Raw genomic sequence first — 16,209 nt, 5'->3', positions numbered from 1 at the left:
TACCAAGAACAGTATAGTATTGAATTATGTTGCCAAAGTTGAATGGCGGCAAAAGCACGCAGGGCGCGGTATTACTGTAAAATAATTTATCAACCGTCAAGTTGTTTGGGCACAACCATTTTGCTAACAATAGAATTGCTTCCTCGTTTCTCCATTTCGTGCTTATTTGTAGACGACTAAAACAATGCCTTACAGTTTAAACGAGTGCTCTTTTAGTTAAATTATTAACTGGACTCATTTAGATTCGGTGACGGCACAATGTTTTGAAAAACTCGTTATTTATAAAAAAAATTGGTTTTATGATACTACGGCAAAAGTGAAACTTCACATTTTCATTCAGACATTTAACTAAAAATCTTTGAAATAATATTTCATTAAGGGTATAAAATCGCTGTATCAGTCTTAATTTTATACTTGGAAAATTGGAATGATAATGGGACCAATAAAAGTAGACTAAGTCTCCAACTAATATTTTTATTGAATTCTGTGTCTTAGATAGTACGACATACATAATACTTAACAATTATTTAGAATATATATACATATTAAAATAACGTGGAGCACTGGCACAAATGAATTAGTCTATACACTACACGGTCAGCTGCTGCGAACTATGTGCGACGCCATTTTGGCCTTGGCTGCTATGACGAGCGCCTTTCACTTTACCCCTAGTCCGCGGCCGACCGTCACCGGTCACGCGACATGCGTTTATGCAAGACCAAAAAGTTTGAGACGATGTAATAAAAGTTTTACTTTAAAAACAATGTTTTTTTATAAGTCACGCTTAAAAATCAATGCTTTTCATACATCATTATAAAAGCGTGGTACTTGATCCATAATTTTGTTAAAAGGAAAGGGTAGTAGGTACAATAAAAAACATACATTTTATTTAATAATATATTCACATCCTAGTCTTTGTATAATTAAAAATAAGTGTTAATGCTTTTTAACACAAATGTATAAAATGTAGGAAATGGCACTAAACGTTTAATAAACAGTCCGATACAAAACAGAGATGGAAAAGCTGCCTTATTATAAAACTATTAGACAATTCTTAAATTATTTAGAAACAGTATATAGCCCATATTTGGCTAATTCTTCAAATAAAATATTATTACAAGAATTAATTTGATTATTTACTGACATTGTCCTATAAGACAAATTATTTTCGAATATCTAACTTTTGCAAAATTGCAATGAATATATGTGTTAAAACCACTCATAATGTAAAGACATATTAAAGTGTTTCATATTCATAGGGTTGTGCCAAATAACTTCATATGAACTACTGTGATTATTTACAAAGAAGCAATATTCTAAATCAGTCAAAATTACGTTCTTAATAGAACACAATAGTAAAAACTAAACATCTAAACATAAACTTCATTCGCTGCTAATTCTTGAATTCATACATTTTACGTATCTCTTATTTATTATATCAAAAGTGCACATAAAAGTGCTTCCTTAGCACAAACGATCAAATGGTTAATGCAAATAGTAAATGAAGTTGAATAGCGCTCTGTTGTATTGGAACTTATAATCGTTTATTTTTATGTTTTATGTCATGTTTGGCCAAACGAGCCGACTGAACAGCTAACAGGCAGATACCGCAGCCCATTAACACGCATGTTGTTGGGGCATTGTTGGCATCAAAGGGTTTAGTACACCCGTCTTTCAACTAAGTTAATTGATTATTTTGATAGATTTGTGCTAAGGCCGCGGAATATTTGATTAGAAATGTAAAAACTGGTGTAAAAAGCTGTACATAAAATGTTATAAAAATAAACTGGATGGATAGAAAAGTAAAAATAAGCTTATAAATATAACAATACATTAGAGTAAGTACATTAGGGTTAAAAAATAAGTGGAAAATATTTACAAATTGTACTACAACTCGGAACATTTTTAAAATTACGTAATGGTATCTTAACTTTGACTTACACATTAAATTAACTATTTCATAAGTTGAACATTACTTATGATTGATATGTACAGTTAAGCCTGACTCTGCTTGTTCAATTGTCTCGATTGGTCTCAGTGCCAAATGAAGAAAATAAAATAAATACCGATTTAAATCCAATACTAAATATCAAAAGCTTCTAAAAGTATTGAAGAACAAGGTACTCTATAACAACAGTATTGGAATACGTCAAACACTGAAGCAATAAATTCTAGTCTCAAATAATTTAATTTCGTTTAAGTTTAAAGTCAATACGAACAAGCAGTGTTAACGCTAAGGAATGGGCAGTGTTAGATATGAAGTGCGTGCGTCGCGTCACTGGCGTGTACGCGCGACGCGGCGGCGTCCTGTCATACGAACGAGGAGAAACCCGGCAAAGGCGCCCGAGACCTCGCCATATTGTTCATCACTATCTGACCCCCGTTGAGGCTTACCACTGCGCTGCCCTCGGGCTCCGAGTCCGTGTAACTGGAGTAGTTGCGAACGGGCCGTTGCCGCTTCCACGATTGGCGTAACGTATCGTTCACGTTCGCGTAGTGATTGACGAACGAGTGAGGCTCCGATCTCACGCTCTCGTTTTCGCTTTCCGAGTTCTAGAAAATACGATTGTTATTAGGCATTTAATATAAATGGATAGCTACGAAAGATTTAACGCGGAAATACTCGCTATTAGCTCACAACACGCTACTTGAAGCTCGAAAGATAGCGTTAGAAGAATCGAACTACGTGCTGGGGAGAAGCGTGACACATAACTTGTTATATTTACCGAAAAATCCGAACGTAGAGTACGGAAGAGAAAAGAACGAGTTAGTGTAAGCCCTTGGGGTTTAGACGACTGTGATCCTGATGGTTATTACCTGCGAGTCGGAGGAGCTCATCTCCGAAGGTTTCTCGGTGACGGAAGAGTCATCCGGGTTCTCGTCGTATCCGCGGAGGCTTTCTTCGTCGCTGTGGTAGGCTACCGAGGCCGGAGAAGGTCGGGGAGGTGATTTTGCCAAAGCGGGGGCGGGAGGTGGCTTCCGGCGAAGCGTTCCGGCTCCCAAGGCGGCAGCTGAAGCGCTTGATCCGGCTCTCGACCTGTACAAGTCCAAAGCCAAGGATCCCCGTTCCTCCGTCTCCCCGGCGAGTGACTCTTCCAGCGTTTTCTGCGCCTCCTCTGTGAGACCGATATAATTCCCTTGAATAGAGTAAACATTCCTCACAAGGTAGAATAACGGGAAAAACAAAACTGGATGGATGTTCGTCAAAGGGTTTAAGTTCAACAAATTATAACGAATGGCAAGATGTTAAACAAACGAGTAAAATCATTTAATGAAAATGAAGGTAAATTGAACTCACTTTTGTATTTATAGCTTTTGCTTTTCACGCACAATATAGCTATGACCATAATGATGATGATAATGGAGGCTGCAGCAAGTGCCACCATAAACCAGGTGCGTCGGTAGAAAGGCCGATACTGCAGGTATCCGTACTCTAGGTACAATTTCGAAGGCGTCACTATAACCTAAAAACAATTATCTATAAAGAATCATGGATTTAAAGAACATTACTAGATTAAAACCTGTCGAATTATAACTTTTAAAATAAACTTCCAGGAACGTTAGCTTGACGCACAACCCTGTTTGGTTAGCCTTTTAAACACTAACACTGAATTTTGAATTATTCATTGGTTCACAACCCTATTTTACCAAAGATCAATATCAAAGTCAAAATTTATTTATTCATATAGGTGACATAATGTACACTTATGAACGTCAAAAAAAAAAGAAAGAAATATTAAATGAATCTAATTTTACATTTACTGCCAGTACTGAAATCAAGGGCGTAGAACGGAAGAGAAGAACTGGCAATAAACTCTCCGCCACTCTTTTTAATCGCCATGTTTTTTTTACAATGTTTGTAAGGAGCTGCAACCACTACACCATGTTATATGTCATATGGTGATAACATAGAAAGCAAATCGGTATGTGTTAGACCTTAATATAGGCTCTTTTTTCATTGTTACAACTTACCTTATCGCTATAAGTAGGGTTACTGATCCCATACATATTGTATGCGATCACCCGGAACGAGTAGGCCGTTGATGGAAGAAGGCTTTGGTACGATATCGTGAATTCTTCCAACATTCCGTTACTGGTACGCGTTATTGTCTCCCACCGCGTGTCATCTGAAATATGAATTATAATTATTGCAAATCACTAGAAATTTTGGATGCTTAAAAATGTAGTTAATTTTACTTATAGGTTTTGAGAAATATTCCTCTATTGCATCGTTTGTATATATTAAAGTAGTTACCCAAGAGTATCATATATATAAAATTATGTCACAGTATTTGTAACCACACTTCCCCGAAACAGCTAGTCTAATTTTATTGTTTATTATTATTTAATATTTGACGAAATCTATTCTCAGACACATTAACCATTTTTATACCAAGAGATGACGATGGCCCATTTTATTATGTTTGAAAAAAAATCCTTTAATAAACTTTATTACATAATATGATCAATAGTAACGAATAAGTTATGTCAAAGTCTAAGTTAGTTTTAATTATCACGCAGCATACATTTATATTGCAAAACAACGATTGCTAGTATACATATACAGAACTAGATTGTTAATGAAGACTTACATGCTTGCCAAGTTTCCTTTGCTGCATTGAAATTAAATTATCTTTTAATACTAGATTGTTACTAAACACATATTGCTCACCATTATAGTTATTTAAATATATATAAGACTCTGAATAAATGATTGACTTTAAATGCACTTAGTATAAATTAAATACCAGATCAACAGGAAAGATTATACTTAATTTAATTTTTTACCTTTTATTTTTATTCAGTATAAGAAAATGAAGACGTACATTTGATATACCACATAATAATAATTTATTTATAGAACTGAACTCATCGCAAAAAAAATATAATTGTGGTAAAAGTGGTAATACCACAAAAATTTTATTTTTTTAATTTTTTTTTATGCTTAAAGGATTATTTTTTTTAGTATTTGCAAACACTAAATTATTTTACAGTACTAATTGACTTGGAATTAATAGGTAAGCAGTTCTTAAGTGCTAATCAACTTATACGTAACATAAAAAAGTACCTTTCTTCCGCCCTTCTATATAGTATCCAAGAAGAGGTCCTCGTCCGGAAGGGGCGTTGGTCCAGCGTAGATGTAAAGCTGCGGGATCAGCCCGTAAGGCAAGGGCCCGTGGGGGCTCCGGAGACCCGGGCTGTGGCCCCGTGCGAACCCGTGATTCCCCAGGTCCTCCAGCACCAATAGTCACTGCCCGGACGGTGAATTTGTATTCGACTTCTTCTTCTAAGCCGCCGACAGCCAATCGGCGCTCGGAGACTTTCTGTTTTACTTGTTTGCTAAAACCTAAGAAAAATATATATAATATATAGTTTGTTAATACATAATGAAAACAATCAGATATACAGTATTTACAATTTTAACCTACATAGTAATAATAAAAATAAATAAAAACATAATTTAAACGAAGTTTCTTTTATCGGTGTAGCAAAGGGGACAATTATAGACAAAGATACATTCAAAAAAACCTAAAGAAAACTGAAATTTAAAACTTAAAACAACAAATAATACTTAAAATTTAAAGATTTCAAAGACTTATTCAAAATTATTCATTAACCATTTCTATGTATTTTATAATTCATATCGAAAAAGTACGATTTTTAAGGGAAATCGAAAAAAAAAAACATACAAGCTTGCCCCAGGCTTTACTTACGTTCATCCTGCTCGATAGTCTCATAGGTGACCAGATAAGAATGTATGAGTCCGTTTCGTCGTCTCGGTGCCTCCCACGAAACGACCAGACTGTTCATGGTGATATCGCTGAAGGTGATATTTCGAGGCGCTGATGGTAGACCCTGATGTGTTCGTACCAATATCGCGTGTGAGCGCGGCCCATCGCCGGCTGGGTTAAACGCTAACACCTACAGTAATGTAACTTGTTAGTAAATCGAATTAAAATTACTAAAAAATATATTTAATTCTAAATGTTGATAGAGATTTAGCGCTTATTCATAAATTAATCCAATTCCAGTCAATAGTAATAAGTTTTCCGTCTCTTTCTATCAAATTGTGGTACGCTATGTTGAAGAGAGAGCGAGAGGGAGTATTTGTTAAAAACGAAGCATTTTAACTTAATTATTTTCCTATTTTTCCGAATTTTTGTCCGTATCACTTTGGACCTATCGCAAAGAAAAAGGAAGAAAAAAGAAGGATTTTTTTGGGAAAGTTCATTTGCCGGTAACCTCACCTGTATGCGATACTGAGTAAACTTATCAAGGAACACGAGTGAGTGAGAAGTAGCAGTAGCGGGAACGACTTCTATTTCTTCTTCAATGCGTCTTCCGGGCTCTGGTTCCTCGGGTGACTCCGTCATTAGATAAAAAATCTGGTAACATTTTATTATTATTAACTTCTATTTTATAGTAAAATTGTATTCTTTTTACAAACATAAATATATGTATATATAAATAGTTATAGTTACATGTATTATTATATTTGCTTTTTTCTAAAAGAGTACTGAGAGTTTTTTACGCCGGCTTTTTCTCTCGGCCAACACCCTCTGTCTTCTTTACCGATGAGTAGGGATGCCAACAGGTACGAATTTAATGACGTAGAATAAGTGATACCATGATGATCTTATGTTCCAAAATAAACGTATTTCATTTCATTTCATTAAAATTGAAGTTATTTTTAAATTTATATACCTTGTATCCAAGCAAATCTCCATTTTGCTGGTCAAGTAGCGGCGGGCGCCACACAAGACCGACCTCAGTGGGGGAAACGGGTTCCGCCGTTACTTCCTGTGGGGGTGCAGTGGGCACCGCTTCGCCCACCCACACGACAGCTGGAACCCCACCGGGCCCCAATCCTTGGGAGTTCACGGCAAACACGCTGATCTCATAGTTACGGTCAACTGCTAGTTCAGTTAGAACCACTTCTTCGCTCTGTAAAACAACGCTCATAAAAATTCACGTCTATGTGAAATTGACTAAAATACATATTTTATAAATTTTTATATATTTAAATTTGTCAACATTGAAATAAAACGAAAGGATATATAACACACACACACAAATTAGAGTAAAAATTCAGTACGCATTTGATCTACAAATCTTATACTCGTCGTACGTCGTTAAAATGACAATATCCCAAATCCATTGTGCAGAATGACGAATATTATAAAAAGATCAATTTTTAGGACTAAGTCATGGTGGTTTCCTCATGATGTATCTCTTCACCAAAGTCTATTGGTGCACAGTTGGAGGTCGTACCGACGACATCACAATGCGGCCATTGGGTTAAAGTATTTACCTTGATTCCAGGCACCTCCTGTTTCATAGTATTCTGGAGTGTCGCAGTGAAGTCGGTGAGTGGCTGGTACAGAACCCGGTACCCTCCGGTCCTAGCATCGCCGCTCCAATGTGACTCTGGGAGCGGTGACCACTGAACGCGTACGCTGCTAGGCGTTATGGGTACAACACGTAGATTCTCTACGGCTTTGCTTGGCGCTGGAATTAAAGCATACGTAAAATTATCTTTGATTGTTAATGAAGCTAATCAACTAAAACATGCAGCCTACGAATAAATCAACTACACATTAAAATATCTACTGTTTTTTAAGTTTATAATTTAACATGGTTACCAATATTTAACTGATATTGAGCCAGACATTGAGTATCAAATAAATTAAAACAAAATTTAAAAAAATATTGCAAATATAAACTTTCCATCTATAGATGGCGCCATTGGTATAACTAAGATAAGTTATAGATTTAAAATCTAGAATTAATATCGTAAAGGAATAATATAAGAAAATAGCTTTATTTATATACAAATATTACCTGCGGGCAAAGTTCGAACGGTCTCAGTGGCGTTGCTATAGCGACTTGGGCCAATATCATTGGTTGCTCTTATTCTGAACTGATACGCTGTGTAAGGTTTGAGGCCATCCACTGTGTATGACGTCGCGAACGGATCAACTCTTTCGGGTAAAGTTTGCCAAGTCCCACCGTCTTCTTTTTGCTGGACTGTGTAGTATCTGTATAATCGGAATATAATTAAAAAATATATCTAAATTGTTATGAAAAAGCTGAAAACCTAGACATGTATTATTTACTTACAAGGCATGCAAAATATTAAACATTGCAACGCATATCTACTTTATACTTAATATACTTTAGTAGTAAAAGTTTATTGCACCGATTTCTGTCTATAAAAAAATCTGTAAAGTACCTCAACGGGGCATATCCATCATCGCCCGGTGTCCAAGAGAAGGTGATCTGATGTGGTTGAAGTAAGGAGCGAGCGAGATGCGGTCGCGCTGGAGGCGCAGGCGCAGCGCGATTGGCCGTCGTTAGAACGAGCACGCGTGCAGTCGCACCCCACCCTAAACGCGTTTGCGCGCGCACCGTAAAAAGGTAGTATTGCTCTGACGATAGTTCCGTTGCTCTGTTGAAATATATTTTGAATTAACTAAGTTAAGGGTTGTAACTAGGTTGGCCTAGTGGCTTCAACGTGCGACTCTTTCTTTTCTTCTCGTTCCTCAAGTCGTAGGTTCGATCCCTGGCTGTACACCAATAGACTTTTGAAGTCCACATTTAACATTTGCCCGAACGGTGAAGAATAACATCTCGAGGAAACCGACCGAGTGTGTCAGGCTGATCACCTACTTGCCTAGATTGACAAACGATCATGAAACAGACACAACAATCTGAGGCCCAGACCTAACATACTGATTTATCAAAAAAAATTTTAAATAAGTAATTTAGTTAAATATCATTTATATGCACTGTATAAACTAAACTAATCTTGAAAATTCAAACATCGCAATTTAATAACATAAAAAATCTCATTAGTAAAAATCTTATATTTATAATAAAATGTTTTGTCACACAATAAAATAACTTACCTAAACGTCCTATCCGAGGGTAGGAATTCCCTTGAGAACATGTGTTGCGTAGAGATGTTCAGGTGATATGTGACCTGATAAGCGAGTATTTCACCGTTGGGATCTTCAGGAACGTCCCATATAATTCGGGCAGATGTAAACGATACATCGGGGAAGGATACGTTTGAAGGTGGTCCGGGAGCTGTAAATGATTATTCTCGATTATCTACTTTTATGGGGTTACAGTGAGACCAAGACAAAAGACACCCGTAAGAACAATTAGTAAAAGATTTTAATGTACCAGTACTAAAAATAAAATGATTTCTATATAAAAAGCGGAAATAGTTAACCTTAAACTTACTGTAAAGATTTTTAATTAATCTCGTATCGATTTAACCACGCTAAAGTGTAGTTTTAACAGACTTTTACAGATTTCTTTATTGACGTTTCAGTAGAAAAATTTAATAATATTAACATGACTGTAACCTAAAATTCAGACATGATTTTCAGTTTTTATAGTACATAGGGATCCAGCCTATTGAGAGTATCCCTCAATACCATAGGTGCTTGCGATTGCGTTGCCGGCCTTTTGAGAATTGGAAAGTATTTTCTTGATACTATGAGCGTAGAATTATGGAAACTTAATACAGTTAAAGAGTTTAAACATTGGAATTTTTCACTCATGTTCAAAAGTAATAAATTCTATATTTAAAATAAAATGTAATAAATTCTATAAATTGCATTTGCAAATTAAAATTAATTAAATTAATAATTATTTATATTAATATATTGATTGCCTTCTTTTAAATGATTTCAGAAATATACAACTTTTGTTAAATTGTTTCTAACATAACGTACATATTGCTGAACAAGATAACTTACTGTCCTCAAATGTCCTGACTGTAACTGGTGGATCACTAAGCGCTCCATCACCAAGACGAGTATAGCCCAACACTTGAATATGGTAGACCACATACTTCCTCAGCTCTGTTAAGGTAACTGTATGCGTCTGGTTTGATGGTATGGCCTGGCATTCAACCTTTTTATGGTTCTGGGGTGGAGGGACAACCGCCGCATAGCAAACTTTGTACCCCTCTATGAGACCGTTCTGATCTTGCACTGGTATGTCACCCCAGAGTACAACAACTGTAGTCGACGAAGTGGCATTGGCCGAGACGTCCGTTGGTCCACTAGATGGCACTGTCAAACAAAAATAGCAAATAAAGTTTCATTTTTTCTGTCTGGATATCTTATAAAATATACTGGCTCAGAAAATAATATGTTAATACAGTCAAAACCTGATATAGCGACATTGAAGGGACCGTACATTTGCCGACGTTATATCCGATAGTTGTTATAAGCAATACACATACATACATAATATGTAGTTACCTTAGTTGTGTAGTTATATTATTATAGGTAAATATCTATCTAGTGTAGGTATAGGTTATGTATGTGCACTTGTTGTCAAATGAAATGTTAGAAAATAAATAACAATACATATTTAATTTTATTCATTGTTATTTTAGATGTTTAGATTTTATTGTTATAAGGTTTGGAATTGTAAATAAATCTTACAAGCCCCTCCTATAATTATTTATTTAATTATATCTGAGATGTAAAATATATAAACGAGTTCCTTATTTATAAAATAAACTTATCACAAGTTTAAAGTAGTATTTCTTTAATACAGCCTTTTTCAATTCACTTAGCTTGTGTAAAATTAAAATATGTATTTCTTACCGGCTTCTCTCGTCCTTTCAGTAGCAATAGGGCTCTCTTCAGAAACTCCAACCTCATTAATAGCTGTCATACGAATTTCATAGAGGGACCACTCTTCCAAGTTAGAAAGCACGTGAGAATTTGCTGTATGATCCTCAATAACTGCATACAATGTATCACTAGTACCGCTTCTTCTATAGGTAATGTTGTAACCCTTTGGGTTGCCATACCATTCACTTTGTTGCAGAGGCTGTGGTAAGAAAAAGAAATTAAAAATTGCATTAACTACTTGTCTATGTATACGACTAACACTACTCACTAGTAATATTGTTTTATAAAGGCCCGTGAGAGGTATTACTGCTACCATTTTTAGATAAATGATCCACCAATGTATACATTTAATTAATATTGGAACACATCCTGTAGTCGATTGAGAATTCTCGTTAAGAACAGGTTTCTTGCACCGGCTATCTATGAAGCGACAATGTTTCAATTGGTTTATTACGTTGTTTGTGCAATTTTTGATGGTTTGATGGTAAAAATGTTTTATTGTATATTATGTCACTGGTCTTAGTATGTAGTTAGGTTAATTATCTCAATATTTTCGACGTCCTGGTGGACAGAAAAACTGTGTCCAGTTTGTGTTTCCACCACACCAACTTCTTCTATTTAAGATTATTTATACAATAAATAAATATAAAATATATACGCTAATAATGTGGCTTAGCCGTTAAATCACAACGACTAGTGCTGACATAGTGAAGGAGTTACAAAAGTTAAATGATTTGCAGTGTTGCAAAGCGCAATTCTGGAACGCGGTGCAACGGACCGATTTGATTATTTTTTTAGTTGTTTTTTAAACACTGAGGAAGGTTTTGATGGGGAGGAAATTTTGAAAAATATAAGGAAAATTTAGTTTTCCTTAGTACTTGGTTTTAATTTCGGAAAAGAAAGCAATCTCTATGGGAGTAAGTAGCATATCAAATGTTTCTTATGTTGGCACGCAGTGTAAAAATATATTAAGGCGAAAATAAATAGCCCCTGCGAATTTAGTTATAATTAATAATATATGTACTGTGAAGTGAGGTACCGTTAGTGTTTATGCACCGGATATGTGAACACTCATAGAGTCTATATACGATTATTTTCAATTGTGATTAACAGATATTATTGTCACGAATTAGATTACATTTTTATATTATGGATTTCACATCAAATGGCAAGTTCAGTGTACGAGGAATTTTACATGACAATTGTAAATTAAATACAAATTTGGTTCAAATCATACTAGCTCTTTTTAAATAGCCCCGTCCGATTTTTTCTTAAATCACTATTTTACAGATGAATATAGCCTTTCTTAACTCAAGAGACATTCTAACAATGGAATTTTCGAAACAAATCCAGACTCTTTTGAGTTTATGTACTCATTGCAAAACTACTCTATAATATTGAGTATACAAAAATCATTGTACAAAAAATATTTGATTTAAATAGGGGGTAAACAACGAGACTTAAAACAATATATTAATTTGTTTTTATAAATATTATTTATTATCACCATTCTAAATTCAACATTAATTTAAAACCCCGGCAGTCTCACAATCATATATGTACATATTATACCATACAGTACAAGTGTTTTATCACAAATTGGAATTGCTTTGCTGGTAGTTTAAAATATTTAAGTAATAAATATTTTAATACTCACGATCCATCTCACTCGAAGATTATTAGCACTGACAGCTCTAACGGTGACATTTCTTGGCGGATGTTGGGGCGGCGCTTGTATTGTTTGGAACTCTTTGCAGGGCTCCGAAGGTGGCGAAGTCCCAACCACGTTGGTCGCAATAATCCGAAGCCGGTATGTAGTGAATGGTACCAGACCAGTTACCACGATGGACTGAGCCTCTGGTGCGCTCACTTCATATATTGTTACCCAGGACGAATTACGTGCTGTTTGTGCCTATAAAGAGGTTTTTTTTTAAATTATAACCCGTGTCCTCTGACTTTGTCATAGGTCGTTCATAGTTTCTTTGAAAATAATCATCATATTATTGCGGGTAGGTAGGTACAGAATAATGACTTCCTATTTTCCTAAAGAAATAATGACAAATACCTGCACGGTCCAAAGCGCTATAGAAGAGTTTCCATCAAATCCAGGCGTAAACTGTAAGAGTACAGAGAACGCATCAATGTTGGACAGAGCGAGGTTCCTTGGTGCACCTGGTAACACTGGTTCTACTCCAGACTGTATGGAGGCCGACTTGCGTGGACCTTCACCGATTCCAGTCATGGCACTAACCCAGAAGTTGTATTGTGTACTCGCCTACAAAAAATGATATTAAAGAAAACATTATACAAAAGATTTTAATTAATAAGTAACTTTTGTATTAAAATAATAAATACTATACGGTTCAAAATTGTCACAATCTCATAACTAACCTGCAAATGTTCCACATGAATGCTGGTAACATTCGGAGGTAATATCTCTTCTTTTAATGTGTCTGGGTTTTCCTTCACTTGGTATGACAATTTATAGCCAATAAGCACGCCATTTGACTTCCTTGGGGGTGACCAAGATACGCGAACCGCCCTATCTGATATATCGTCGAACTGTAGGTTGACGACTTCATCAGGTACTAAAAATTTAACAATCTTATGTATTAGAATAGCAGTCACTAGTTACTCATAGATTACTTATAAAAATACTGTTATTTGGCGTTAATTAATTGCTGGTTAACACGGTGTTACATTACAAATTGTTATTTCTATACATTATATCATTATTTATATAAAAACGCAGGCTGTAATTTCCCCGTACTAGACTATTTAAAGTTAGTAATTCTTTTTTTAGATAAGGGATACTCTTCTTTAATAAAATCCCAGAGACTCTTTTATCTTTGCAATTTTAATAAATTTAAGAAATGTATTAAAGAGAATCTGTGGAAAAAGGCTTACTATATATTTAACGATTATCTAGTTGATAAAAGGCGGGTTGCTGGTCCTAGGCCCTTTTATTTACTTCTAATTAATTTGCTATATTTGTTTTAAATAAGTATTGTTAAATGATTTGCTTTTTTAAAAGAGTACCGAGAGATTTTTACGCCGGCTTTTTCATTCGGCCTACACCCTCTGTCTTTTTTGCTGATGAGGAGTGCCTACAGGTTCAAATTTAATGACATGGAATAAATGACACCTTGATGATCTTATGTTGCGAAATAAACGTATTTTACTTTATATTTTTTTACAAAGACATTCACTGCAACTATTGCATAGTATATACCAAAGAGAGACCAAAAGATTTTATATGTATACTTAGGAACTAAGAAACAGTATTTTTGTAAATATTGTATCGTATGTATTGTTTTGTTTGTGACGTAAATGTAATTAGTTGCCGCATTGGAGTACTCTGTCTGTAATGGTAACTTTTTGTTAAACAAAAAAAAAACAAAAAAAGACGAAAACAAAACACTATTTGTATTACTTACTGTCTTCCTTAGTCCTCACAGCAACGAACTCGCTTCGCGGTCCATCTCCAGGTTCGGTGAAGCACAATACTGACACATTGTACTCGGTGAACTTTTCGAGACCACTCATAATCGAAGACTGCTCAGTTAATGGATCCAACAAGTTCGGAGGTACGCTCACAAGTTTATATTCTAAACTGTCGTTTTGTGAATCATCCCATTTCCAGGCTTGAATTTTGTATCCCTGTAACAGACAAACATTGTATCTACGTGTTTTTTAAGGGTTTAAATTCTTAAGTTTCTCTTTTTAAAAAAAATTTGGTCACCGCTTTTAAAGACCATTATTAATTATCTCATTAAATATTGTTCAAAAAATACATTAGTGTTAGGCGTTTTTTATCGATAAAAATTAACTGTATTGCTTGGTTCTAGCTAAGTTAAATTACCCTTCTATCTAGGACTAGGTCTAGGATAAAATTATATCTGTTCTTTGCCTAGACACATCCATTTCTATACTCATTAAAAACTGCCTGGTAAGGAACGTTAAAAAAAAACGTACCTGATTAATACCATTAATTTTCTGTGGAGTGGGCGGAGTCCACCAAACTGTGATTGACGTGGAATTAAACGCCTCACACCGAACACTATCCGGTGCTGCTTCTGGCACGCCTTCCTTCGTCTTTATAGTATAGCTATCGGAGAACATTCCAACGCCTTTATCGTTATAACCAGCGATTTGAACGTTATAATCCTTCCAGGTGATCAAATCTTGTATAAGATAATTTCTCTGAGCTTCGTTCGTTATATTTTGATACGTCCAGGGACTGTTGTCGTAGCCCTTTAGCCTGTATCGTATAACGTAACCTAAGATGTGCCCGTTTCGGTGTTCCTCTAAGGGCGGCTGCCATTGTGTTATAATTTCTGAGGAAGATCTGGCAGAACCCATGAACCCAATCGGCGGCCCAGATGGCGCTGCAAGTCAATACGTATCAATACAATTCAAAGGACTTGGTGAACAGTTATGTTAGAAATTCGGTAGGGTATTTTATATAAAATTAAAAATAAAATAAATTAATTAGGATACCTTTTCCTCAAAATAATTATTTGTATCTTCTGTACGACATTGTCATGCAGTGCAGGCGTAATTAACATATAATAAGAGGACAAGCATGCTAGCGTGTCATGCATATTAAACAGGAATATTTTTATTACGAATATAGAAATATTAACCCAACTGCATACCTTGGCAGCATATAATGTCACTGGCTGCTTGAGAGAAAATAATGAATGAAAAATGATCATGATCAAGAATGTTTTTAATATGTTATGTTTGTATTTGGGTAATAGCATACTTACTAATTCTTTACTTAGCCTTAATAATGAAACTCCGTAACCGAATTTAAGTAAAACCATGTTAATAATTGACATATAAATATGTATATACAGATCAGTGCTAGCCTTGCGGAGAAGGCAGCATGTTTCAATCCTTTAGATTTTTTTTGCATTCGACTCCGGGTTAACACTTGATGAGTGTTCGACAATAGACGGAAAAAGTATCTAAATTAGAATTTATTTAATATTAATTTACCTTCTTGTGGCAATGTGAGAACATCTGTCGGGTCGGACGGAGGTCCCTCACCCACTGTGTTCACGGCCGACACTCGGAACTGATAAGATGTGGCCGCTTTCAAGCTTGTTAGTAAAACCCAACGTTGATTAGCTGACACATTCGTTGGCTCCGTTATCCAGTTTAGAAGAGGATCTGGTGTTGGACCTATAAGGAGAATGGTAAGTTTCTTTGTCACCAGATCACTTTAGCCCTTTAACCCTGATTGATATAGAGTCATTGTCAATTCGACGCCATTCTTTTTTATTTAAAGAAACTACATACTCAGTTAAATATCATAAACGTTTAACCTTATCAAGTATCAATATATTTTTACATTAAAAACCTAAAAATGAGCGATTCCACCAGTAAGCTGAATTGTGTGGCAGTGTTGCATACGGCACAAATTTTTCATTGGTCAACATCATTCAAGCGAACAATAACAAATTGTACGCAAATATTTTAGCAAAATTCGCGCACATCTATACACTTGTATACGCGTACACACTACAAACAGTAGACTCGT

At 35.3% G+C, this 16,209-nt stretch overlaps 1 protein-coding gene across 2 annotated transcripts in view; it reads right to left on the bottom strand.

Annotated features, from left to right (window-relative positions):
- Positions 1-880: 880 nt before the first annotated feature.
- The window catches only part of LOC110992730 (protein sidekick), a 40,682-nt gene continuing 25,353 nt past the window's right edge, over positions 881-16,209 (bottom strand). The window contains exons 10-29 of one of the 2 annotated variants that reach the window (XM_045628790.1): positions 15,666-15,851; positions 14,637-15,049; positions 14,099-14,321; positions 13,053-13,249; positions 12,727-12,936; positions 12,319-12,573; positions 10,632-10,860; positions 9,771-10,088; positions 8,910-9,090; positions 8,234-8,449; positions 7,843-8,039; positions 7,313-7,509; positions 6,706-6,945; positions 6,249-6,386; positions 5,715-5,922; positions 5,069-5,347; positions 3,973-4,127; positions 3,299-3,464; positions 2,818-3,137; positions 881-2,553 (exon numbers count right to left, since the gene is read on the bottom strand). In XM_045628790.1, coding sequence (XP_045484746.1) covers positions 2,311-2,553; positions 2,818-3,137; positions 3,299-3,464; positions 3,973-4,127; positions 5,069-5,347; positions 5,715-5,922; positions 6,249-6,386; positions 6,706-6,945; positions 7,313-7,509; positions 7,843-8,039; positions 8,234-8,449; positions 8,910-9,090; positions 9,771-10,088; positions 10,632-10,860; positions 12,319-12,573; positions 12,727-12,936; positions 13,053-13,249; positions 14,099-14,321; positions 14,637-15,049; positions 15,666-15,851 — 4,571 coding nt within the window. In that variant the 3' untranslated portion in view covers positions 881-2,310. The remainder of the gene's footprint in view (positions 2,554-2,817; positions 3,138-3,298; positions 3,465-3,972; positions 4,128-5,068; positions 5,348-5,714; positions 5,923-6,248; positions 6,387-6,705; positions 6,946-7,312; positions 7,510-7,842; positions 8,040-8,233; positions 8,450-8,909; positions 9,091-9,770; positions 10,089-10,631; positions 10,861-12,318; positions 12,574-12,726; positions 12,937-13,052; positions 13,250-14,098; positions 14,322-14,636; positions 15,050-15,665; positions 15,852-16,209) is intronic. The other variant, XM_045628791.1, reaches the window with a different exon arrangement.

The sequence above is a fragment of the Pieris rapae genome, chromosome 7, assembly GCF_905147795.1.
Source record: "Pieris rapae chromosome 7, ilPieRapa1.1, whole genome shotgun sequence".
Lineage (NCBI taxonomy): Eukaryota > Metazoa > Arthropoda > Insecta > Lepidoptera > Pieridae > Pieris > Pieris rapae.
The sequence above is the reverse complement of the archived record's forward strand: the minus strand, read 5'-3'. Positions and strand labels throughout refer to the sequence as shown.